Source organism: Vidua chalybeata, chromosome 21 (genome assembly GCF_026979565.1).
Source record: "Vidua chalybeata isolate OUT-0048 chromosome 21, bVidCha1 merged haplotype, whole genome shotgun sequence".
NCBI lineage: Eukaryota > Metazoa > Chordata > Aves > Passeriformes > Viduidae > Vidua > Vidua chalybeata.
In genome coordinates this window covers 11,309,677-11,336,072 of record NC_071550.1, presented here as the reverse complement: position 1 = coordinate 11,336,072, position 26,396 = coordinate 11,309,677, and the positions used below count along the sequence as shown (strand labels likewise).

The following is a 26,396-nucleotide window of genomic DNA, read 5'->3' as shown; positions in this document are numbered from 1 at the left end:
TGTTTGTTGCTGTAAGGTCACACAGGTTCCTCATTGTTGACTTCACAAGTTATGGAGAAATCCTGCAATGTTTGGAAATGTTGAGGTCAGGATGCCAGTGTTGACCAGTGCGAGTGGGCGGAAAGAGAGGCCATTTTCCATGGGAAAAAAAAGTCATTACCACAGGCTCTGGGGATCTAATTAGAGCTGGGGTTTGGAGCTTTAAGGTCACACAGGTTCTTATTGGTTGACATCTGTAGTTTTGGAGAAATCCTGCAAAGTTTGGAAATGTTGAGGTCAGGATGCCAGTGTGGGCCAGTGGGAGTGGACACAAAGAGAGGCCATTTTTCATGGGAAATCAAAATCATGCCGCCAGGCTCTATGGATCTACTTAGAGCTGGGTTTTGGGGCTTTAAGGTCACACAAGGGCCTCGAGTCTGACATCTGTAGTTTTGGAGAAATCCTGTTCAAGTTTGGACATGTTGAGATCAGGATGCCAAGGTGGGCCAGTGGGAGTGGATGCATAGAGAGGCCATTTTCCATGGGAAAAAGAAGTCATGTCCCCAAGCTCTGGAGACCTATTTAGAGCTTGGTTTTGGGGCTTCAAGGTCACACAGTTTCCTCTTGGCTGACATCTGTAGTTTTGGAGAAATCGTGCAAAGTTTGGAAATGTTGAGGTCAGGATGCCAGTGGGGGCCAGTGGGAGTGGCTGCATAGAGAGTCCATTTTCCATGGGAAAAAGAAGTCATTACCCCCGGTTCTGGGGATCTCACTGAGTCATTCTCTGAGGTGACTCTTAGCTCAGCATTGGAGCGAATCAAAACAAGAGACCGGTCCCATAGTGTTCTCCTGGGCTACACCAATTCTGCAACCCTGAAGAAATCCAGCTGTTACTTGAAGGCACGGCCTCACCTTCCTCTACTTCAGCTGCCCCTGCCTTCCCTCCTGGGGTAGGCACAGGCCTCTACACGGACTCTCTTGTGAACCTGACCCGAAGACCAATCCCTCAGAAAATTAATTCAACAGAAGAAAAGTGTTGTAAATAGAGATAAGCCAATCTGAATTAATAATTAATAACTAAATTTATTTGCGATCGCTGTGAAAAACGCCAATCACTTGGTTTTTAAAATTTTTAAAGTTTAATAATAATTAAATGGTTATAAAAATAGTAATACAATTAGAGTAATAAAAATTTAGAGTTAGGACAATTACAATACAATTAAAAGCAAAGAATTTCAGATGTCCAGATGCTCTCGGGCACGTAAGCCACAACAAGCATGCCTTGTGAACAAAGGAATAACCTTAAAAGCAATAGCCTGTTGCATATACAAAACACTTCATGATTATGCATATATTTTATTTAAAACAAGAAATTCATCTGGTACTTGTCAAAAAGTTTCTGTTAATCCCCAGGCGCCTTCGAGTCTAAGTCAGGCTTGAAGAAGTTCATTTTTATTGATAAGGAAAGCCATAAATTCCCCTCCTCTGGAAAATGTAGGGGTTTCTGTAATTGTTATCCTTGTGCGAATAATTCCTTGATTATCTCATTTCTTTCTTGAGCTAGTTAAAAAGTATCTTACATAGTATAGTTTCTATTTTAACATTGCGTTATAACCTAAAAATACATTCAAAACACTACTTGAGAGAATTAATACAGCATAACTTTACAACATTACACATATAATATTCATTGTAACATTTGCGAAAAGCCAATCATAAAATATGCATTTTTCACAATCGCGTAACAATTTAAAGTCCGAATTCGCCCACAGTCTACAGAGCAGCTCTGAGTGCAAACTGACAGAGTCAGTGAATCCGTCCGGTTTGTGCACCATTGTATTTTGGCAGAGGGTTTTATATGTTTTATTTTGCCCTCGGCAATAAGCTACTGCATATTCATGCAGTCCTCTCTCAGGATGAGGTGTCCCCGCCGCTGATGTCTTCTTGACAGCTGCTCATCTACTCGCGATATTGTCCAGATATCTCCGGGAAGGAGACAATAGTTGCTTATCTATGGGACTTCATCTCTTTGTCTCTGCTCCTGGGATTGGGTCTGGGTCTGGCTTTGGCCCCATCTGTCTGGGTTTAGCTTGGGTGTGACTTGATGGCCCGCTCGTTATTGTTGGCTAGGGCTTTTAAAATGCTAATTAGGTGCCCGACAACTTAATCTGTGAACTAACTACAGTTTATTACATGCACCCCGAACTGCACGAATTACATATATAACAAAAGCATAACTCCTTCTCAGCTGGCTCAGCTCCCCGGTCCTGCTTTTTATGCAACGGCATGAACCTGTGCTTGGGAGGGACCACAACAAAGACCTGATGGGGAGGAGATGCCTCCTTCTCCTAGCTCTGACCTAAGTGTACACAGGATGGAGTGGCCACGTAACCTTTACCAGAGGTGCAAAATACAGTACTAGCTTCGCACATCTGCTACCTTTTGTGAAAAATGCGTATTTTATGATTGGCTTTTCGCAAATATTAAAATGAATATTATATGTGTTATGTTAGAAAGTTATACTGTATTAATTCTCTTAAGTAGCGTGTTAATTATAGTTTTAGGTTATAACATAATGTTAAAATAGAAACTATGTGATGTAAGTTACTTTTTACTAGCTCAAGAAAGAGATGAGATAATCAAGAAATTCTTTGCACAAAGATAACAGCGACAGGAAACATAAAGAGTTACTGCCTCCTTATCAGAAAAGACAAACATTTTTCCACCTTCTCTCCGTCTTTATGGAACCACCAGGGTTCAGGGTGAAATGAACAGGGCTAATGCCTTTATTAATGTTCAGCTCTTTATTAAAAAGATCAGCTGGGCAGGGGCTCGACGCAGAGCTCGCCCCCACGGTCGTAGCTTTTCCCAGGCAGCCGAAAGGAAGGAGGCATGCAGAGTCTGTCACTGGAGTCCCAAGCAGCAGCTGTCCCTTCTTCTTTCCTTGTGGCACACCAGTGGCCTGAGGGTGAGGAGGCGTCACATGCAGAGTCTGTTGCTGAAGTCCAGAACAACAGCTGTCCCCGCTCCTTCCCTGGTGGCAGCACCAGGGCTCTCTGTCTCTATCTCCCGGCTTCTCAGAGCCTAATATAGTCTGTTCTTTCTTAGGTGATGGCGACGGTTAAAAGCCAGTCAGGGGATGTGTTTCCCTCTTCCTCAGCTAGGGCATTTGTCTAGACTCCTCTATTGTGTTCAGGTTTTGATTTATATTCATTTTTATCTCCTAAAAATACTCCCATGATCCTAAGGGGTTTTTATTTGCATGTTAGTCCCAGAATGGCAGCGTGGAGGGATGGGAGGCCAGGTAGTTTAGAGAAAACAAACAGAGCAATTAGCTAATTAGCATTTCAATATCGGTACTTAGCTAGAGTTAGTAGTTTTCTTTTAGTGTTGCCATGGGAACTAGGAAAGCGCAGCTCGCGTCTCTGGGGAACACCTGGAAACTGTTCATAACAAATCCCTCCTCTATTTCTTTGATCGGGCTTAAGCCCGCATCAACTTACAGTCTTTGGCTTTTGAGGGCTACCTTCTTTTGGCATTTGTATGCTTTTACTCAGGCCTGAGGGTAATTCTAGTGTTCTTTAGAAACCAAGTTTTTAGGTAACTCCTTTGGCTAAAGGACACTTAGTCTTATTAAACAATTACCAAGTACTTAAACCTTTTCTATGGTACTTTAACTCAGAAACAGTTATTAACACCTTACTGTATATCAGCCTCTAGCAAGTCTTCTTTAAAGTTAATTTTAAGTCCTCTGGCTTCTTAATTACTGTCCATGCACAAGAGGAGGCGGGTGACACTGTTGGGTCTGGTCTGGCGTCTGGGGGTGGCACTGGTCCTTTAACTCTGGTGACGTGGGTCCAGCCTTTTTCTTGGGTCCGCACTGCAGTGTGTGTGGTGAGTAGTACCTGGAAAGGTCCTTTGAATTTGGGGGTTAATGGAGTGGTAGTGTTCCAGGACTTTATCAACACCCAATCCTCAGGACTGATGTGGGCATTGGCATCCAGAGGGGAAGTTTGGGAGAGATACCCCTTCTTTCGGAGGCCTTCTAGGGATTTTCCTATGACCTCTAAATATTTCTGAGTTGCTGCCTCCCCTTCCAGATAATCTGCTGTACTGAAAGGGGTGATTTAAAAAAAAGGGAGTCCAAACATTATTTCATAGGGAGAGACCCCTATGTCAGACCGAGGTCTGGTTCTGCTGCACAAGAGAGCGAGAAGTAAACACCTGAGCCAATTAATCTTTGTTTCTTCAATTAATTTAGTTAACACATTTTTAAGAGTTCTATTCATCCTTTCCACTCTTCTAGAGCTTTGAGGATGCCATGGGGTGTGCAATCTCCACCTTATCCCCAGGACTTTTGTTACTTGATGTAAAGTTTGAGTGACAAAATGTGGACCTTGGGCTAAGTCAATGTTATTGACTAGCCCATATCGTGGTATGATGTTTTCTAAGATTATTCATGCAACTTCCTGCGCAGTTTCCTTTTTGGTTGGGAAAGCCTCCACCCAGTGAGTGAGGTGATCCACGATCACTAGTAAATGTTTGTACTTTAATTTTCCCATGCAGGATCAACTTTTGGGCTTCTTTTATCAGGATAGCTGCTGCTGCTGCAATTACTTGCAGGCAAGTTGGCCATCCTCTGGCTACTGGGTCTAGTAGTTTTGAGAGGTAGGCTATTGGCTTTTTTTATCTTTCCCACTTAAATACATTCTTAGGGCTTCTTTGAGCAACTCATTCATGTTCTTTTCTTGCCAGTCCTCTATCTTTTCTAGTTTTTGTCTAATATCAGGTCAGGATTTGGTGACAAACTAGACCTTTAAGAGGACTTGACCCTCTGGGCTATCTGGGTCTATATTTGAATATAACTGGAAATTTCGTTTTAGTTGGTTAAGCCAAATTGCCAGGGTCTCATCCTTCTCCTGAGTACCATCAAAGGCCAATTTCGTGTTGCTTCCCCTATGGATACTCTTTGATCCCTCTTATCATGAGGGACCTATAGTCTCTCATGTTTTGCCTACCTTCTTGTTGGCTGGGACTCCAGTTGGGGTCCACCAAGGGCATCCCCTGGTTCCCTGGGGGCCCCAATCCACCCTCTCTTTCCCATATCTTCACCCCAGCCGCTCAGATCATCTGGACCTTTCTCAGAAAGAACAGAATGCTTAGAATAGCTCAGGTCTCTCCAGGTACAAATACTCAGCCCTAGAAATTGGTCCAACTGGCTAGATATTCCAACGGGGTCTTCCACTAAATTTCTTAGCTCTTTCCCAAATCCCCGGACTTTGGAAACTGCCAAAGGTGCATCCACAAACCTAACTCCCCCAGCTGCTCTACCCACAGGAACCCCTCAAAGGGGAAAGAGCCCCTCCACCCTTGGTGCTTTGGATCGGGTGCTACAATACGGCCCTTTTTCTAAGGCACCAAGCAGGGAAATAGTAGTGGAGAGAGACACTGGAGGCCAGGGGGCATGCCAGGTGATGAACCAACCCTGGGCAAGGGTGGCCTCAGCTCCCAAGTGGGAGGAGGCAAGGAAACTCCAGCTGGAGAAGAGGAAGAGGGAGTTGGGGAGATGGCTGAGGAAACTAAGGGAAGGGACGATGAAACAGAGGTGGGAAAATGGGGGAAAGGAATCAGGGACTCAATAGGAGGGGCTGAAGGACCAACTGGGGAAACTGTTGGGGAAGTAACAGGAGCAGAAGGGGACAGGCAATCGAGGGGTTCCCATTCCTTTATTTTTCTAGTCTCCCCCTCTCTATTCCCTTTGTCTTCCTCTCTATTTCTTTGTAACTTTCATATTCTCAGTCTCATTATTTATAGAATTCTCCAGCCAGCAAGCTGCATAAGATAGTTGTTCTATATCAAGGTCCTCTCGGTTTTGTTCGTTTGTTTGTTTTTGTTTGTGGGTTTTTTGTTTGTTTGTTTGTTTGTTTTTCCTTTAGGTGTTGGTTTAACTGATTACACAGCCACTAATCTTGGGTTCCATACCACGACCACTCTCACTGTAATTCTAACTTCAGCCATACTTCTATACTGTAATGTATCATCTGACAATTGTCTAGACCCTTCATGGTCTCCCGAGAATCCCATTAGTCTAACAGTTGCCCCAAGGGGCTGTTAGGGGGAATTCTCTTTGCTTTGGAAGGATTTGCTCCTTTACTATAACCTCTTCCCATTTTCAGGCCTCAAAACCAAAAAAATATATACCTTAAATGGTGCTTCTATCTAAAATGGAATATACTGACAGGCAGCTAAAGCTCATCTGACCCCTCCCAACTTCCTATTTTGAATCACTTGACTAAACTTAATCTCTTTTAACTAAATTCCCCTCTTGGCACTTTACATTGTCTCTTGGCCAGGACAATCACTAGTCACACTCTCATCTATTGTCTTCTGTTCTTTTTCTCTTTGGCCTAAGTTTTGAACTCCTTGATGGACTTTCTAGCCTTGTACCCCTGCTAAGTCCTGCCCAAACTCTTACTTGGCCTTTTGCCTAACCTTCTTACTAGGCTTGGGAAGCTTGGTCTCCCTGCCGAGGTAAGGTCGAACGTCCTGCCGAGCCTTACACTCGAACTCCGGCCAAGCCCCCTTGCCTGACCCTACTAGGCTTGGGAAGCTTGGTCTCCCTGCCGAGGTAAGGTCGAACGTCCTGCCGAGCCTTACACTCGAACTCCGGCCAAGCCCCCTTGCCTGACCCTACTAGGCTTGGGAAGCTTGGTCTCCCTGCCGAGGTAAGGTCGAACGTCCTGCCGAGCCTTACACTCGAACTCCGGCCAAGCCCCCTTGCCTGACCCTACTAGGCTTGGGAAGCTTGGTCTCCCTGCCGAGGTAAGGTCGAACGTCCTGCCGAGCCTTACACTCGAACTCCGGCCAAGCCCCCTTGCCTGATTCTCCTACTAGGCTTGGGAAGCTTGGTCTCCCTGCCGAGGTAAGGTCGAACGTCCTGCCGAGCCTTACACTCGAACTCCGGCCAAGCCCCCTTGCCTGACTCTCCTACTAGGCTTGGGAAGCTTGGTCTCCCTGCCGAGGTAAGGTCGAACGTCCTTCCGAGCCTTACACTCGAACTCCGGCCAAGCCCCCTTGCCTGACTCTCCTACTAGGCTTGGGAAGCTTGGTCTCCCTGCCGAGGTAAGGTCGAACGTCCTGCCGAGCCTTACACTCGAACTCCGGCCAAGCCCCCTTGCCTGACTCTCCTACTAGGCTTAGCTTGGTTGCCTTCCTGCCTTTCTGCTTACTCGGGTTAGTGCCTGCTCTGACGGGGACATCCTGCCCTGCCTTCCAGGGCCATTCCTCTATCTGCTCTGACGGGGACCTCCATCCATGCCTGCCATGGACATCCTACCTGCCCTGTTGTCCTGTCCTGCCTGGCGGGGACATGCCTTTTGCCTGTCGGGGACATGCTTTCTGTCTGCCAGGTACATGCCCTCTACCTGCCAGGTACATGCCACTCCTGCCTGCTAGGACACCCCGCCCTACCTGCCAGGGACATCCCACCTGCCATCCTATCCCATCCTGCCGGCGCTGCGGACATGTCCTCTAGGACCTCCACATCCCACCTGCCCTGCTGGGGATATTCCCCTTGCCCTGATTGCCAGGGACTTGCTTTGCCCATAGGGCACCTCCACACGCTCGGAGGAGGGCCTGCTTTACTTCTAAGGAGACGCCTCAGTCGCTCCTCTATTCCACTCGCTTCCCCCCGTTCCCGGCCGGCCCCTTCGCAGGAGTCCGGAAACGCGGTACTAGTGGGTCCCTCTCGCTTCGGGGGTCCGAGCTGCCAGCCCCCGTCTCACTCACTCATTCGCTCGTCTCCCGGTTTTTCTTACCCATCCGATGCTCCTCTGCGTTGCTTGTCTCACGCGGATCCTAGGCTCCGAAGGTAGCCAGCAACTCCCGAGGGTCCCTCGAAGCAGGTGGTCGAGCTGTCCAGCTGTCTGGGGGTCTTCTTCGGGCGTGGCTATCCCAGACGAGCCCCCAAATTGAAATGAACAGGGCTAATGCCTTTATTAATGTTCAGCTCTTTATTAAAAAGATCAGCTGGGCAGGGGGCTTGACGCAGAGCTCGCCCCCACGGTCGTAGCTTTTCCCAGGCAGCCGAAAGGAAGGAGGCATGCAGAGTCTGTCACTGGAGTCCCAAGCAGCAGCTGTCCCTTCTTCTTTCCTTGTGGCACACCAGTGGCCTGAGGGTGAGGAGGCGTCGCATGCAGAGTCTGTTGCTGAAGTCCAGAACAACAGCTGTCCCCGCTCCTTCCCTGGTGGCAGCACCAGGGCTCTCTGTCTCTATCTCCCGGCTTCTCAGAGCCTAATATAGTCTGTTCTTTCTTAGGTGATGGCGACGGTTAAAAGCCAGTCAGGGGATGTGTTTCCCTCTTCCTCAGCTAGGGCATTTGTCTAGACTCCTCTATTGTGTTCAGGTTTTGATTTATATTCATTTTTATCTCCTAAAAATACTCCCATGGTCCTAAGGGGTTTTTATTTGCATATTAGTCCCAGAATGGCAGCGTGGAGGGGTGGGAGGCCAGGTAGTTTAGAGAAAACAAACAGAGCAATTAGCTAATTAGCATTTCAATATCGGTACTTAGCTAGAGTTAGTAGTTTTCTTTTAGTGTTGCCATGGGAACTAGGAAAGCCCAGCCCGCGTCTCTGGGGAACACCTGGAAACTGTTCATAGCAAGGGGAAGAAGTTGACAAAAACCAGAAAAATTCTTAATTTGCAAGGAATTTATGCATCATGTATGAGATATATGAATATGCAACAGGCTATTGCTTTTAAGGGTTATTCCTTTGTTCACAAGGCATGTTTTTGGCAGCTCAGTGCCCAAAAACATCCTGACGTCCGTAATGCTTTGCTTTTTATTGTCTCGTGGTGTCCTAATCCTCACTGTAATAAAAAGGTCTTTGTTCATCAAAACCAACATTGAAAGAAGATAAGAATTTAAACTGAATAGAGAATTTCAGACTGTGAGAAGAGAAAGAGGAGAAAAAAGGAGGGGGGGGCTTGATAAACAACAAATATTCTGCTTAAGAATTGTGCAAATGCAGCTAGCATAGAAGACTGTGTAACTAACTATATACAAGCTAACTTTTAGGCCAAGGACAACTGGCAAAGAAGATAAGGAGCCTTCATCCCTATGACCACCAAGGGCATAGAGAAAAAAAAAAAAAAAAAAAAGAAAAAAGGAAAAGGACCCCCTAGCAACCAATTGCACCGGCGCAGAGTACATCGAGAGAAAATACGTCAACCAAAAAAAAGGGGGGACTATAAAAACAAAAAGGTCAAAGGGGGAAGGTGCGCCGTGGCAGAGTGGAGACTCCCCGGCCGCCCAGCGCTGTTTTTTTTGCTTAATACCGCTTGCTTAATAAATTCTTGTTAATTGATTTATCTATAATTAGCCTCCCCAATTGAATTTGTCTATAACAAATTTGGTGCCGTGACTCGGATAAGGGCAAACGGGCAGGAATTCCTAATCAGGGAGGCACCCCGCTGCCTTTTCAGCGGCCCTGGTGCAGGCTTTTCCTTCTCGGGCCCTTACCGACGAACCTAAATTCGGTATTAAGCAAAAGGGATACCGGTAACCCCGTAATCTTTGTGCACGAAGCCCGGGCGAAGACGCAGGACAGCGTGAGTATAAAAGTGGGATCCGCTCGGTTGGGGTTGGGATCACAGGACATAACGTACGAGACGTCCTTTTAGGACGAGGCAAGTGTGGACCTCTAAGTAGTGCGGTTTCCAGACCCCGAGAGGGGCTGGGCCACGAACAGGGGGCCACGAGTGTGTGTGTGTGTGAAGGTGTCCTGGAAGATGGGACAGAGGAAAAGCAAGCCCTCTGATTCCATGGGGATGGGGACCCCAGTAAAGTTTCCCCAGATACCACCTGACAGTCCGTTAGGTTTAATAATAAACTCTTGGGATGAATACCCTTCAAGAAAAGGGAAGGATAGGGCAAAAATGATACATTATTTTATGGAAGTATGGGGAGGGAAACAAATCCGTGGTGATAATTTATTTTGGCCAGTGTTTGGAAGCTTCGAGGACTGGATTTGCCAGGCATTAAACATTTATGTAAATTCTAAAGAACCTTTTGATATGGAAGAGCGCAAGTACGCTGCTCTCTGGATAGTGGGGGAAACAAGAGCAAAACTTTTTGCCTTAAGCACCCAGGGAGAAAAAAAGAAAAATAAAAAGCCTGAGGAGGTTCCAACTGCACCCCCTCTACCATACATACCTCCCTCTCCTCCACCTCCACCAGCACCACCAGTAGTCTACCCCAATTTAGATCAAGGGGGGGATTTTGAAAACCAGGAAGTAGAAATCCTGGAACCGGTCCCTGAGGAAAATCGTCGTGTTACTCGTAGCCTAACAAGGGGGAAAAGCGAGAGGGAAAGGCAAGCTCTATATCCATTAAGGGAAGTAGCTTTGGGAATGATCCCTAATCCTAATGCTGGTCAGCAGGGACAACCAGCCCAAATTCCGGGAATAGGTTATGTGGAGGTACCTCTTAATTCAGGAGATGTGAGGGAGTTCAAGAAAGAAATGGGACATCTATTGGAAGACCCCCTCGGAGTTGCAGAGCGGGTGGATCAGTTTCTGGGGCCCAACGTGTATACGTGGGACAAAATGCAGTCAATACTGGGGATTTTATTCACATCTGAGGAGCGAGGGATGATCAGGACAGCTGGTATGAGAATTTGGGATAGAGACCATCAGGCAGGACCCCAAGCAGATACTAAATGGCCTTTACAGCATCCTAATTTGGATAAGCAGGATCCCCTGCATAGGACACATATGGCAGACTTAAGAACAATTCTTATCCAGGGGATCAGAGAATCAGTCCCTAAGGGGCAGAATGTGAATAAAGCTTTTTGTGAGAGTCAAAAGAAAGATGAGGACCCCACGGAATGGTTAGGACGGCTCCGGAGATCTTTTCAGCTGTACTCTGGAGTAAATCCTGACACTCCGGAAGGACAGATGTTGTTAAAGACCCAGTTCGTGGCCAGAGCCTGGCCTGATATTAGGAGAAAATTGGAAAAGATTGAGGATTGGCATGGTAGAGGCCTGGATGAATTGTTGCGGGAAGCTCAGAAAGTGTATGTACGGAGAGAGGAGGAAGGACATAGGAAACAAGCAAGAGTGATGATGGCTGTGGTACGTGAAGGGCAAAGGGGAATGCTTAGTCAGTTCCAGGGAAGTAAGCCGAGGGGCCAGAAGGTAGAAGAAGGGAGAAGAGAAAAGGAGAGTGGACAAGGAAGCTGCTTTTATTGTGGTAAGAGAGGGCATTTTCGGTGGGAATGCAGAAAAAGGTTGGCAGATGAAAAGCAATTCAAGGAAGATTGAGGGGGTCAGGGGCTCTATTTGCTGGGGACCCAGAAAAAAGCAGAGCCCCTGGTAAAACTAAAAGTTGGTCCCCAGCAGCAAGAATATGAGTTTCTTGTGGACTCAGGAGCTGAGAGATCAACGGTTCAAACCCTTCCCTCAGGGTGTAAATTATCAAGAGAAACAATACAGGTAGTTGGGGCAAAAGGGGAAGCCTTTAAAGTGCCTGTAATCAAAGACGTGATTTTTGAAACCAGCTCCAAAATAGGTATAGGGTCACTGTTGTTAGTTCCAGAGGCTGACTATAACTTACTGGGACGAGATTTGATGATTGAATTAGGAATTGGAATCGATATAAATGACAAGAAGCTAAATATTAGATTATGTCCTCTTCGGGTAGAGGACGAACAGAAAATTAACCCTGAAGTGTGGTATACCCCAGAAAAAGCAGGCCGATTGGACATAAAACCTTTTGAGATAATATTAAGAAATCCTGAAGTCCCAGTTAGAGTTAAGCAGTACCCAATTCCAAATGAAGGAAGGAAAGGGGTCAAACCTGAAATTGAAAGATTAAAAGCACAAGGGTTATTAGAACCCTGCATGTCCCCTTTTAATACTCCTATCCTTCCTGTTAAAAAACCCGATGGGAAATACCGTTTGGTACATGATTTATGAGAAATTAACAAAAGGACTGTAGAAAGATTCCCTGTAGTAACTAACCCTCATACTTTATTAAGTCAGTTAGGCCCCGAAAATCAGTGGTATAGTGTTATAGATTTAAAGGATGCATTTTGGGCATGTCCCCTTAAAGAAAGTTGTAGGGACTATTTTGCTTTTGAATGGGAAGACCCAGACACCCACAGGAAACAACAACTCCGTTGGACGGTACTCCCACAAGGGTTTACAGAGTCCCCTAATTTATTTGGCCAGGCACTGGAGCAGCTGCTTACAGATTTTCAGTTGAGAGAAGGGGCTGTCCTGATTCAGTATGTAGATGACTTGTTAGTAGCTAGGAAAGAGGAGGAAATTGTCAGGGAAGAGAGTATAAGATTACTCAAATTTCTAAGCCTGAAAGGACTCAAAGTGTCAAAATCCAAATTACAATTTGTGGAAAAAGAGGTGAAGTATCTTGGACATAGACTGAGTCAAGGAACGAAGAAACTAGACCCAGAAAGGGTTAAGGGAATCTTAGCTATGCCAGGGCCAAGGACAAAGCGGGAGGTTAGACAGGTGTTAGGATTGTTTGGGTACTGTAGACAATGGATAGAGGGATTTAGCGGGAAAGTAAAATTCCTATATGAGAAACTAACAAAAGAAGGCTTGCTTAAGTGGACTCGGGAAGATGAGGAAAAACTACAGGACCTCAAGGCAGAATTAGTAAATGCACCAGTTCTCAGTCTTCCTGATTTAAAAAGGCCCTTTTATCTTTTTGTAAACATTAAGGATGGTACAGCATATGGAGTATTAGCTCAAGATTGGGCAGGGAATAAAAAACCGGTGGCCTATTTATCAAAACTGTTAGACCCAGTATCTAGAGGTTGGCCCACTTGTTTACAAACAATAGCTGCAGCAGCAATGTTAGTAGAGGAAACAGTAAAAATAACTTTTGGAGGGGAATTACATGTACTATCTCCCCACAACATTCGAGGAGTGTTACAGCAAAAAGCAGAGAAATGGATTACAGATGCTAGGCTCCTAAAATATGAAGGAATTCTGATTTCCTCACCAAAATTAAGCTTAGAAACCACTTCCCTCCAAAACCCTGCTCAATTTCTGTATGGAGAACCTAGCGAAAATCTGACACATGATTGCCTAAAAGTTATTGAAGAACAGACAAAAATAAGGCCTGATTTAGAGGAAGAGGAATTAGAAGACGGTGAGAGATTATTTATGGATGGGTTGTCTTGAGTAATAGAAGGAAAAAGAAAATCAGGTTATGCTGTAATTGATGGAAAAACTTTGGAGGTAATAGAATCAGGGCCATTAAGCTCAGGGTGGTCGGCACAGGCTTGTGAGTTATATGCAGTATTACGGGCCTTAGAGCTGTTAAAAGGAAAGGCTGGAACTATTTATACAGACTCAAAATATGCTTATGGGGTAATACATACATTTGGAAAGATATGGGAAGAAAGGGGCTTGATTAACTCACAGGGAAAGGGATTAATTCATGAGGATTTAATTAGGAGAATACTGCAAGCTTTAAGGTTGCCTGAAGGTATCGCTGTAGTTTATGTAAAAGGCCACCAGAGCGGGATATGTAACCAAGTAAGGGGAAATAATGTCGCTGATCAAGAGGCAAAGAATGCGGCTCTTAGAGTGTTAAAGGAAACTGTAATTACCAAAAGGGGTAGGGAAGACTGCCCTGATTGTGGAGCTGATTTAGAGAGTGAACCTTGTCACGATTGCCGGAAAGAATTTGGGATGTGTGGAATAAATTGTGTTTGCAAGAATCCCAACAAGAAGTATTGTATACTACATGGACCAATCCAGATATTGGTGTTCACTGAAAAGCAGGAAAAACTAAAAGAAATGGGGATTATAGAAAAGGGAAATAGAAAAGAATTACCAGATGGCCGTGAGGTACTCCCAAAATCAGTGGCTCGAAAAATCCTGGAAGCAATTCACACAAAAACACACTGGGGTACCCAAGCATTAATAGATCAATTTGCAATTAAATATACTTGTATGGGGATGCACACCTTAGCTAAACAAATAACACAACAATGCCTAACCTGTCAACGGGTCAACAAGAGGCCATGGAGACAAAGGGAAATGGGGGGACGGGAATTGGCACATAGACCGTTTTCCCACATTCAAATAGATTTTACTGATTTGCCTAAAGTAGGAAGGTATAAACACTTATTGGTGATAATAAATCACTTGACTCACTTTGTAGAGGCATTCCCTACCTCCAGGGCAACTACACAAACAGTAGTAAAAACACTATTAGAAGAGATAATCCCCCGTTATGGACTAGTAGAAGTAATAGACTCAGACAGAGGGCCACACTTTACCTCCAAAATAAAGAAGTAGTTACAGCTCTAGGAACAAAGTGGCAATATCATACTCCCTGGCATCCACAAAGCTCAGGTAAAGTGGAAAGGGTAAATGGGGAAATTAAGAAACAACTAACTAAATTGATGTATGAAACACAGTTATCCTGGGTAAAATGTCTACCTTTAGCCTTGTTAAATATACGAACTCAGCCCAGAACAGATATTGGAATTTCTCCATTTGAAATGCTGTATGGGATGCCTTATGACATGAATTCTCCGATAGACCACCCTGAAATAAGTAATCAACAAATTAACCAATATGTCATGCAACTTATAAAGGCTCGGGAAGGGCTTAGAAGAGCTGGGTTACTAGTGCAACGACCTCCTTTAGACCTAGCAATCCATAATATAAAACCAGGTGATAAGGTGTTAATAAAAACCTGGAAAGAAACCTCACTAATCCCAAACTGGGAAGGCCCCTATGTTGTTTTAGTTACTACAGAAACTGCAGTCAGAACTGCCGAGAAGGGATGGACACATGCGAGCCGAATAAAGGGACCGATTACTGCTGCTGCTGCCGAAGACCCCTGGAGGATAACCAGCCAACCCGGAGATCTTAAGGTCACATTTAAACGGACTTAATGGACTCAGTAAAAATTGTACAAACCAGCTGGTATAGTGAGATATTGGATTATGGATATCCTATAACTGATGATTTTAGAGTCTATTGTACAAATAAGGATTGTGATTGTTACCCTTTTGTATGCTATATTTGTAAAATCTGCCAGGAACGGTGGTGAGTCCATAGTTATAGAGGTACCCCTCCTAGGGGTATTTGTAAAGTCTGTTACCAATTAGAAAGAGAACTGACAAAGTCAGTCCTAAAGATTGGAGAAGAGAACGGGACCCTACCTAGGGAATCCCAAGAGTGGTGGGAGGTGTTTACTAAGGGGGCTAGGCCTGAAAATTGTTGTTACCACTCTAATGAACCAATTCCCCTAATTGTTCAAATTATAAAAGGGAATTGCCAGAAGACTTTACCTGGAATTCAGTGTAATTCACCGCAAGTGAAGGATAAGAATTGGGAATCATTCAAAAAGAGGCAGCAAAAACAGAGTAAGGGTCCTCCTGAAGAATATCCTTGCTGCCGAGAAGATGGTACACCTCATGGCTCGAAGCAACCGGGTCGGTGAGCGAGGCAGAGGGATAAGAAGCAGTGGAGGAAAAAGCCCTCAAACTGGGACAATTCAAAGGTATTTCAAGAACTGCCTCAAGGATACTGATCTCCCAAGGGTAAAGGTAAGCCCGGCAATAACATGTCAAACCAAACAGTGGGAAGGGGGAAATAATGATAATCAAGTTCTGGGGCGGTTTGGACTCCACCCTTGCTGGCAAATTCTGTACATATTAGTTATATGTTGTACCTGGCCTGTACAAGGGGACTATGCACACCAGCCATTTAATTGGACTCTGACCAAAATAGACCAAGGGAAAGTTGTTAAGCAAAATGCCACCACTGTAGCTCCTACTTTTTTAGTTACTAATGAGGACTTGGTGAACTCTGTGTGGGGATGGAGTAAACATGACTTCCACGCTATCTATTGGTGTCCTAGTTCCAATCCTGGGAGGGGATATTGTAATTACCCTGGGGAATATCTGTGTGGATATTGGGGCTGTGAAACCATGGCAACTGCCTGGGCTGTCACCCATCCAGATAAATTTTTACAGGTCTCATGGTATCCTAAAGGATGCAAAGTTCCATGGTATGGCACTCAAAGAGAAATTCTGTATATGGGGAATTGCAGGTCCTTGAAAATACAGGTGCTCAACCCCCTGGACCCAGGATGGCTGGTAGGAAAAACTTGGGGAGTAAGGTGTTGGGAACCGGGTAAGGATCGTGGAGGGTACATTCAAATAAAAAAGGAAATCCTACCACATGATCCTCTACCCATAGGCCCTAACTCTGTAATTGCTGAGGAGGAGTTAACCGAGACAGCTATAGGGACCAGTGACACCACAATGCCCGGAAACGGGACCCTCATACTCCCGACCCCGGATCCCCAGCAAAGTACCCTTTGGAAACTTATGCAGGCAGCGTACCAAGTCCTCAATGTAACACGACCTAACATTACTGAACAATGCTGGCTGTGCTTTGATATTAAACCTCCTTTCTATGAGGCAGTAGGGCTCAATGAGAAACCCAAGCGAGTTAATGGGAGCAATCCGCCACAATGTAACTGGAAAGACCCCCAAACCCAAGGGATAATGTTAGCAGCAGTAACTGGAAAGGGACGATGCATAGGGAGAGTCCCGTGGCAAAAGAAATATTTGTGTAAAACAGTCAGTAAAGCACAGCATAAGGGTAACCCGGCAAAATGGTTGATTCCAGCCAAAAATACTAAATGGATATGCTCCAGAGGGGGGCTTACACCCTGTATTGCTCTTGACCTATTCAACGAAGTCTCTGAGTTTTGCATACAAGTGGTAATATTCCCTAAAATCATTTATCATCCTGAGGAATATGTGTTTAATGCTCAAATCACTTCTGAACATCACTTAGCAAAAAGGGAACCCTTCACAGCCTTGACAGTGGCTACCCTAATGATTGTAGGTGGAACAGGTGTTGGCACCGGGGTGGCATCATTAGTAAAACAGAATCAAGAATTTAATTCCTTGAGGATGGCTGTAGATGAAGACTTAGCCCGCATTGAACGGTCGATCTCAGCCCTTGAAAAGTCTGTAAGATCCCTGTCAGAGGTAGTATTACAAAATCGTAGAGGATTGGACTTAATATTCTTGCAACAGGGAGGATTATGTGCTGCCCTTAAGGAGGAATGCTGTGTGTATGCAGACCACACGGGAATTGTGAGAGATACAATGACTAAACTAAGGGAAGGTCTGAACGGAGAAAGAGGGAGAGAGAGTCACAGCAAAGCTGGTATGAGACTTGGTTCAACAGCTCCCCTTGGCTTACCACGCTACTATCAACCCTTGCAGGTCCTGTGATATTGTTGTTACTAGGTTTAACTTTCAGACCTTGCATTTTTAATAAAATCATAGACATTGTAAAAGGAAGACTAGAGGCAGCTCATCTAATGCTTATTAGGGAGAGGTACGAAGCATTGCCCAGGGACTCAGAAGTAGATGAAACCCTGGTCTTAAGCCACCAAGAGTTAAAGCGTTTTAATTAACAAATTGGTAAAGAGAAAGAGGAGGGATTGTAATAAAAAGGTCTTTGTTCATCAAAACCAACATTGAAAGAAGATAAGAATTTAAACTGAATAGAGAATTTCAGACTGTGAGAAGAGAAAGAGGAGAAAAAAGGGGGAGTGGCTTGATAAACAACAAGTATTCTGCTTAAGAATTGTGCAAATGCAGCTAGCATAGAAGACTGTGTAACTAACTATATACAAGCTAACTTTTAGGCCAAGGACAACTGGCAAAGAAGATAAGGAGCCTTCATCCCTATGACCACCAAGGGCAAAGAGGAGAAAAAAAAAAAAAAAGGGAAAAGGAAAAGGACCCCCTAGCAACCAATTGCACCGGCGCAGAGTACATCGAGAGAAAATACGTCAACCGAAAAAAAGGGGGGGACTATAAAAACAAAAAGGTCAAAGGGGGAAGGTGCACCGTGGCAGAGTGGAGACTCCCCGGCCGCCCAGCGCTGGTTTTTTTGCTTAATACCGCTTGCTTAATAAATTCTTGTTAATTGATTTATCTATAATTAGCCTCCCCAATTGCATTTGTCTATAACACTCATTGTCCAATTTTTTATTACTCTAATTTTATTACTATTTTTATAACTTTTTTATTACTAATAAAGTTTTAAGATTTTAAAGTAACAAGTCGTTGGCGTTTTTCATATTTTTTAACCTCTGCAGTACACAGTGGCACGGTCCGGCCCATCCCGGCCTGCTGGGAAGTGAAGCAGCCGGGTGGAGCCGCCATTACGGACCCACGGCCGGGCTGGTGCTCGCGTGGTCACGTGAAGGGCCGCTGGGTCAGCACGTGATCCCGAATCGGTGGGTCACGTGATCGCTGCCTGCGCGGCCGCGCTCGCTCTGTGGTGCAGGCGGAGCCGCTGCTATGGAGTCGCTGCCGCTGCTCCCGCCGCCGCTGCTGCGGCTCCCGCCGCTGCTGCTGCTGCTCCCGCCGCTGCTGCTGCTGCTCCCGCCGCTGCCGTCCGCCCACGCCGCTCCCGGTGGGTGTTTCGGGCCGGACCCTTCTGCCTGTTCCCTCTGCTCCTCGGGCCGGATCCCTCTGCCTGACCCCCTCCTTCCTTCTTCGGCTAGAGCCCCGGCCCTCCATGGACAGGACCCTCAACTAGCTTTTCCAGGCCCTGGGCAGGACCCCGAACTAGCCTTGCTGGGCCGGAGCCCTCAGCCAGCCTGGGGAGCACCGGGAGGGCGCTCCGAGCTCCCCGGGTCCCGGTTCCCAGGCTGGGTTGTGCCGTACTGGGTGACAGCGCCTGTTGTCGGTTTCCGCTGTGCTGATGATGCCCCCTCCAGCTGCCCGGGTCGTATGGCCGGGCCTGGAGGAGCGGCTCTTTCCGCAGGTGCGGGACCACTTCAGCTTCGAGACCTGTGGCAACGAGACCTTCCCGCAGCGGTACCTGGTGTCGGGTAGGTCCCGTGGGTGCTGTGACTTCGGGCTGGATTCCTTTCTGCTTAAGCTTTAACTGCCTCTGTTCCGAGGTAAAGCAGGAGCTAGAGCACTGGGCAACCAAGAATCAGTGTTAGCCAAGGGCCAACCCTGTACCAGCCAAGCATTCCCCAGCATTGTCTATAGCCTCCTCTCCTTTTCATCCACTTTTTACAAAGGCATGCACTTCTAGAACAAGGGGGACTGGCTTTAAATTGAGAGTAGGCTTAGACTGCACATCAGGAAGGCATTCTTCCCTGCCTGCAGGGTGGGGAGGCCCTGGCACAGGTTATGCAGAGGAGCTGTGCCTGCCCCACCCCTAGCAGTGTCCAAGGCCAGGCTGGACAGGGTTTGGAGCACCCTGGGGTAGTGGAAGATGTCCTTGCCCATGGCAGAGGGGTGGAAGTAGACGGAACTTTAAGGTCCTTTCCAGCACCAACCAGTCTGGAATTCGCTCCTTGCCTTCTGTTCTTGCTGTGTGGTGCAGACTGGATTGTGGGGACTGGCCTCTCTGGAGCAAGAGTAGACTAGAAGCAGGAGCTGTGTTAGGCTTGCACCGGAGATGGCTCTTTGTGTGTGTCTTCAGTTGATACCAGCATCTCTTACAAGTGCATGTAATTCAGTGTTCTGAATGTGTCGGGAAAAACAAATAGCAACTGAAATGTTGCACTCTGTACTGATCATTTTTAGTAGTAAAGGTAACTCCTCTTGGGTCAGTGGTTTGCATTGTTTAAAATTGTGCAACTGTAGATAGCTTAATCCATGCGAAACAATGAGCACTGCCAGCAAGGAGCCAGCTGTGTCTTACTTTTGTGTCACTGACAGTAAAAGAGAAAAGGCCTTTTTAAACAGCATGTGACTAAAAACAGAGCAATTTCCATAACCAGTGTCACGTGTTTTTTAACCCTGCCTATACAGAGGAATTGGGGAGCAATTTGCAGGGAGAGAGCAAAGGTGGACTTGGGAATAGCAACAGACATGAGCACTGCCCAGCTTGGTGCCCACCTGCTGCATTGGGATTTTCAGATACTCCATCTCACCTTCACATTACCTGTTGCTCTGCAGCTTGTTCAGCACTTGTGCCAAGTTGTATGTTTCACCAGGCATGAATTAATGAATTTAGTTCAACCTAAAGATATGGACACACTAGTGAATTTTGAGAGCATACCCAAGGCTGCAATTTCACTAATTAAGTGGTCCTTTTTGAACAGAATGTTGGGATTACATGGTTTAAAGCACTGTGCAACTTCTATTTGTTTTCTTTTAAAGTGTTATGTTTTATCTGTGAGTCCTGGGCAGAACTGAATAATAATTGTGAGGAGCAAAATATTAACAGTGCAGTTCTGCTGGTTTATAGAGAGTTTCTTACTCAAAATTCCCGTAATTCCATTTCCCTATACTGTTTTTTGTGCAATGAGACTTTTCAGATTATCAGCAAGAAAATAAAAACTAATTTCACAACAGGGAATCTGATACTCTTGAGTTTAGCTAGCAATTTCCCAGGATTTCAATCTAAAAATAGATACCTTTCAATGAGTCCATCTAGTTTGGTTTTGGCTCCTGTGATGGTTGTTTACTCCAGGAGCCATTAAGCCATATGAGAAGAGCCAGAGGAAAGAGAACACTGAGCACTTCAGTTACCTACCCAATATCCAAAGCAAATGTATCATAGTCAGTTGGCCTCTTTGTTAATTAAGAGGAGCAGTTTCACTAATGAGAGGTTTCAAATCCCATTTCAAGCTAAATCTGGCTTTGTCAATTCTGTGCTGAGAATGCCAAGAATTAAATTTGGGCCTCTTATGTTCATGGAAACAGCCTCATGTGACAGCAACATCCATGGGACAACTGCTGTGCAGGGTCTCTTTGTGTCGAAATCAGCACTTAACTGACGGTCTGAGTTTTGTCATTGAAGAAAACTATTTATTAGCTCTCTTAATTCCTGTGCAGTTTATGACTAAGCTAAGTCAGCAAGCATTAGAGCAACTGTTTGTTAGATAAGCCAGTGTTAGCATCACAGCTCAGCTTGTCCTGCTAGACTCAATTTGCCTTCAGTTATAAAGTGATCTGAGGATGAAGCACATCATCTTCATGTATCATCATATATATGTACATACACATACACATGTGTGTTACTTATTGTCTTTGCTTGAAAAGACAGGTGTCTGTTAAGGAAAGCAGGAGCCTCCCCTTAACTGGAAAATGTAAACCCCCTCTCTTCAAATTGTTAAAATTTTGAAATTAAGGGGGCTCTCAGGCAAAGGTATGGGAGCAGGAATAACAGTTCTTTATTAGAGAAGAAAATAAAGATAAAATCAACAATGCGGTAATACAAAACAACACTGACAGAGTCAGAATACGACCTGACACCCTGTTGGTCAGGGTGTTGGTAGCAGTCCAATTGAAATGGTGGCTGCAGTCCTCCTGGAGTGGCAGATGTGGTTCTTCTGAAGTAGTGAACTTGTAGAAGGATGCAGTCTTCCTATGAAAAATCCAGTGGAAAAGCCTCCCTGTGGTCCTCTATATCTCTGATTATATCCAGGTAGGAATGTTTGGCTCCTCCCTCTGGGCAGAGCTTCTCATGATGGGATGATGTAATTTTATCAGTCATGCTGTGGCACTCACTGGCCTATTAACAGCAGATGTCTCCCCAGAAGGAGGATTGGTTGTGGAAGAAATAAAGAAAACTGCCCAATTAACAGAAGATAACATCAGATAGGAATAGAATACACCCCCCATTTCTAACCTAAGACACATATATAACATATATCAGCATATCCTGGGCTCCTCCTCATAGTGTGGGCAGCAGGTGTCGGGGGGGATTCTGTCCCTCTGCTCAGGTGGGACCCCACTGGTAGAACTGCCTCCAGGCCCAGGAACCTCAATAGAAGAAGGGTGTGGAGCTGCTGGAGTGAGTCCAGAGGAAGCCCCAGCAATGATATGAGAGCTGGTGTAGCAGAGCATCTCACCCTCTCCCAAGAGCTTATCTGTTGTTTGTTAGCCAGTCAGGTATCTCAAACAGGACAAGCTGTGTTATTGTGAAGTTTTTTGGGCCCATGGGTTAACACTGGTCTGGTATTTCCCAATGGTAAGATACCTTACCGTTGACATGAGAACTGACAAAAGAAGCTGGATTTTGACTGACTGATAGCTGTTCAATTCACAACTATAAAAGCCACCCCAAACTTTCACAAAGCAGAAATCTGCTAACAAATATATATTTTCTGGAAATGTGTGGAGTTACTCCCATGAGCAGGTACATCTGCTTCATGGTTACTCCCCAGGGGTTGAGTGAAGGAATCTCTCTATGTTATAGCCATTTTGGTAGTAAATTACATTTGATTCCTAATCAATACTATTTATTTTGCCAGTTTTAATATAGATACCTTGATATAGTGTACTGTTCTATGGTTTACTGTTATTGACTAGTAGTTCTTTAGTTTTATACTGTGGAGTGAGTAGTTCTGGTTCAGATCTTTTGTCTGTTATCTCTTGTCTTTCATTTTTAGAAGTAGATCCGATTCGCTGTCATTAGAACTGTGAGTCAGAGTGATTCCTTAAGTTTGAAATGTTGCCAAAATTTGAGGCTAAGGCAGGGCTTGTCTGAAGCTTTCCCTCGTCTTGTGACAGCTGGAACCCCTCTGCTCTGGAGATAGATTGGGAGAGTGGGTTTGTTCAGCCTGGAGAAGAAAAGTCTCTGGGCAAACCTTATTGTGGCCTTCCAGTACTTAGAGAACATTTGTGAAAAACAGGGGGAGTAGCTTTTTACCAAAGCCAGTAGTGATAGGACAAGGGGCAATGGTTTGAAGTTGACAGATGGTGAATTTGGATTGGATATAAGGAAGACATTCTTCCCTGTGGGAGTGGTGAGGCCCTGGCACAAGTTGCCCAGAGAAGCTGTGGCTGCCCCATTCCTGGAAGTGTTCAAGGCCGGATTGCACAGGGCTTAGAGCAGCCTGGTCTACTTGGAGGTGTCTCTGCCTGTGGCAGGGGGCTTGAACTGGATGGTCTTTGATGGTTACCCCCAACTCAAAGTGTCCTATGATATGTAATTTACAACTTTATACATCACAGCAGGAGTATCAGAAAGATGCAGGCAATTCCCTAATGTCAGTTTTGTGTGAAAATTTAGCTGTGCAAATGTTTTGGAGTGAGTTGGGCTAAAAAGGGTATATAAATGGGAAATTGCTCTTTTTGGGGGCAACTGTCTGCAAAGGACTTACAGAACTTGAGAATTTAGGTATTTTTCAGGCAGAAGTGAGATTTTCAGGCCATGTAGTGATTTTATGGAAGCTCTTATTTACCCCCATGCAAATGAGAGATTTCTGGAGCCTTGCCTTTCTAATACCTTTGTGTCCCAGATCAGATCTCAGGAATCAGCATGTTGACAGAGTTCTTCCTTGTTAAGCTCCTGCCCAAAACCAAAAATTGACTAATTTCATGCACATATTCTTTGTTGTGTTTTGGGGGGTATTATGTGTTTTTTGTGGGTTTGGGTTTTTTTTATTTTAATTTTTATTTTCTTTCTTTCAATTACCTCAGCAAAGTTCTGGAAGAAAGGATTTGGACCCATCTTTTTCTATACTGGCAATGAAGGTGACATCTGGACTTTTGCTCAGAACTCTGACTTCATATTTGAATTAGCAGAGGAACAGCAAGCACTTGTCATTTTTGCTGAACATGTGAGTATTTTCGTCACTATGCATCCTTTAGAGTCCTGTTCTGTTCAGTGTTACCAAATTCAGCTTTTGGCAGGTGTGGAATAGTGGTACCATTTCTTGCTGTGGAGCTGAGTCGGACCAGTAAGCTTTCTCCCCATGACAGTAGATTTTCTTTCCGTAATCATGGCTTTTGAGTAATTTTTTACTATGCCTCCCAGCACTCCAGGATACAGACTGCTGTTTCAGTACAGCCTATGCCTTGAATGATTTGCTTTTGTAAGTAGTTTCTACAGGCCTTAAACTCCATGTTGGAGTAGAGAGATACTTTGTTTGGATAATATTTAATCTCTCTACCCTGCAAAGTCCCAAGCCAACCTTTCCCACACTACTCTATTAAATTTACTATCTATCATCTTAGGCATGAAGAGATTATCCTGTTCCCTTTTGTAGCTGGGAACTTCAGGAGAGATGCATGTGCTGAGAACTTACTTGGCGCCCACTGAAGCAGCTGTCATGTCCTAACCGTCCACTCCATGATCTGTCCTGCGAGTGTCTGTGTATCAGATGCAGGAGACAGGGCACTTCCTCAGTTATGGACAAGTTAGAGGACATCTCATACTCTGTTATCTCTTCATATTAGTGCACACTTAGCCCAGCTCTATGGTGAAAGTAGAGAAGACTCAGACCAGCGTTGTCATAGTGTATCTCTTTCATTTCAGAGGTACTATGGGAAGTCTCTTCCCTTTGGACTTGAGTCAACACAGTTGAAGAAGACTGCTCTGCTCACTGTGGAACAAGCCCTTGCTGACTATGCAGTGCTCATTACTGAGCTTAAGCAGCAGTTTGGTGCTGCAGACTGCCCTGTCATCGCTTTCGGAGGCAGGTATGTGTTGCATGGATTCCTTCCCTTCTCTGCATCCTTTTCCAGCCAAAGTTATGCTGCTGTAGGTCTCTTTTGCTCTCAAGAAAGTTCTCAATGCAGCGCTTGAAGCTATCCTTTTGAGAGCAGATGTGCCTGTGCCTCAGCTCCCATGAGCTCATCACCAGGTCCCACTCTTCTTTCCCATCAGGAATTAGTCTCCATTTGTGGTTGCTTTGGAGAAGCACCCCTGACTGGATGTTTCTAAGCTTCTTCAATATCTGAATCATCTAGAGCTGCAGAAAAAAAATAACTTGAAAAGGGTAATGGGAGAATAGCAGCCTTGCCAGTCATAAGCAATGGGATGGTGTGCCAAGACCTGAGGAAGAAAGCACTAATGGGGTCCCTCAATCTGCTTTAATGAGGTGTTGGCTACAAGGAACCTTGCCCGAAATGTTTCTACACTAATGCATACAGCATAAGGAACAAAAAAGAGGAGCTCAAAGCTTTGGCCCAAGCCCAGAGATTTGGCACCATTAGCAAAAGTGAAGTCTGGTAGGATAAGTCCTGTGACTAGAGTGCCCTGTTGGATGGTTACAAGCTCTTCAAGAGGGATCGGGCAGAAGAGGTGAAGTGATGGCATTGTATGTAGTGAAAGGGATAGAATGTCTGGAGCTCACAGTTGGCAACAGCGCAGTTGAAAGCCCCTGGGTAAGAATCAAAGGACAAATAAATAATGCAAATGTCACTGTAGGAGTCTACTTTGGATCTCCCAGACAAGATGATGACGCAAACAAATTATTCTTTGAGGAAGGATGCTTTCAAGTCAACTTCCCTTGTCCTTATGGGGGACTTCAGCTTGCCAGAAATCAACTGGGAGAATCACACAGTACAATCTAGGCCAGAAGATTCCCTGAAAAATCCAGATTACAACTTTATGGCACAGTTCTTAAAGGAGCAGAATTGGAAAGATACCCTTCTTGATCTACTGCTTGTCAACAGAGAGGATTTTGTGAGCAAAGTGGGGGTTGGCGGTTCTGGCCACTGCAACCATACTGCCATCAAGTTTAAAATCTCTTTTGACAGGAGGAAAAGTACCAGCAAAACCTCAACTCTGGCCATGACGAGAGACTTCAGCAGACTTCAGGCTGCTCAGGGAATTATTGAGTAAAGTCTCCTGGGAAAATGTTTTTGTAGGCGATGGGGTCCATCTGTGTTAAATATCACCTGTTAAGGGCAAAGGAGTAACAATTCCCAAATGCTGAAAGTCAAGCAGGTGAGGCAGAAGGCCAGCTTAGCTGAACAAGGATCTTCTCTTGGAAATAAGATGAAAAAGGAGGTTGTATGCCCAGTGGAAGCAAGGTCAGGTGACATGAGAAGAATACAGAGATACTGCTCCCCACTATAGGGAGAAAATTCGTGTGATTAAAGTTTAATTGGAGTTGAAACTGCCAAAACTGGAGAATGATAAAAAGAGTTTTTTAAGTACATGAATGGTGAAAGGAATGTAAGAAATAACATTGGCCTGTTCCAGGATGAGGATGGTCACCTCACAAACAGGGACAGAAACAAGGCAGAGGTGTTTATTGCATTCTTTGCCTATGTCTTCACCGTGGTTAACAAACCAAAAGGGCCCCAGTGCCTTGAGCTGGAGGACCATGTATGCAAGAATAATCAACCCCCTGTTGACCCTGAACATGTGCAGGATCTGGTGCTCCATCTGATTCCCTACAAATCTATGGGGCCTGTTGGGATTCATCCAAGAATTCTCAAAGAGCTGCTGATGTCATTGCAAAACCTGTCTTGATGATTTTTGAGCAGTTTTGGGAATCCAGAGAGGTCCCAGCTGACTGGAAGCTGGCAAACATTGTCCCAGTTTTCAAGAATGGCAGGAAGGAGGACCTTGCAAACTACAGGCCTGCCAGTTTCACTTCAGTGCTGGTAAAATCTGGGAAGAT

At 45.1% G+C, this 26,396-nt stretch overlaps 1 protein-coding gene across 3 annotated transcripts in view; it reads left to right on the top strand.

Moving 5' to 3' along the window:
• Positions 1-18,277: 18,277 nt before the first annotated feature.
• Positions 18,278-26,396, top strand: part of DPP7 (dipeptidyl peptidase 7) — a 23,645-nt gene continuing 15,526 nt past the window's right edge. Inside the window, exons 1-4 of one of the 3 annotated variants that reach the window (XM_053962051.1) lie at positions 18,278-18,481; positions 18,789-18,902; positions 23,461-23,600; positions 24,299-24,462. In XM_053962051.1, coding sequence (XP_053818026.1) covers positions 18,367-18,481; positions 18,789-18,902; positions 23,461-23,600; positions 24,299-24,462 — 533 coding nt within the window. In that variant the 5' untranslated portion in view covers positions 18,278-18,366. The remainder of the gene's footprint in view (positions 18,482-18,788; positions 18,903-23,460; positions 23,601-24,298; positions 24,463-26,396) is intronic. The other 2 variants (XM_053962050.1, XM_053962049.1) reach the window with 2 other exon arrangements.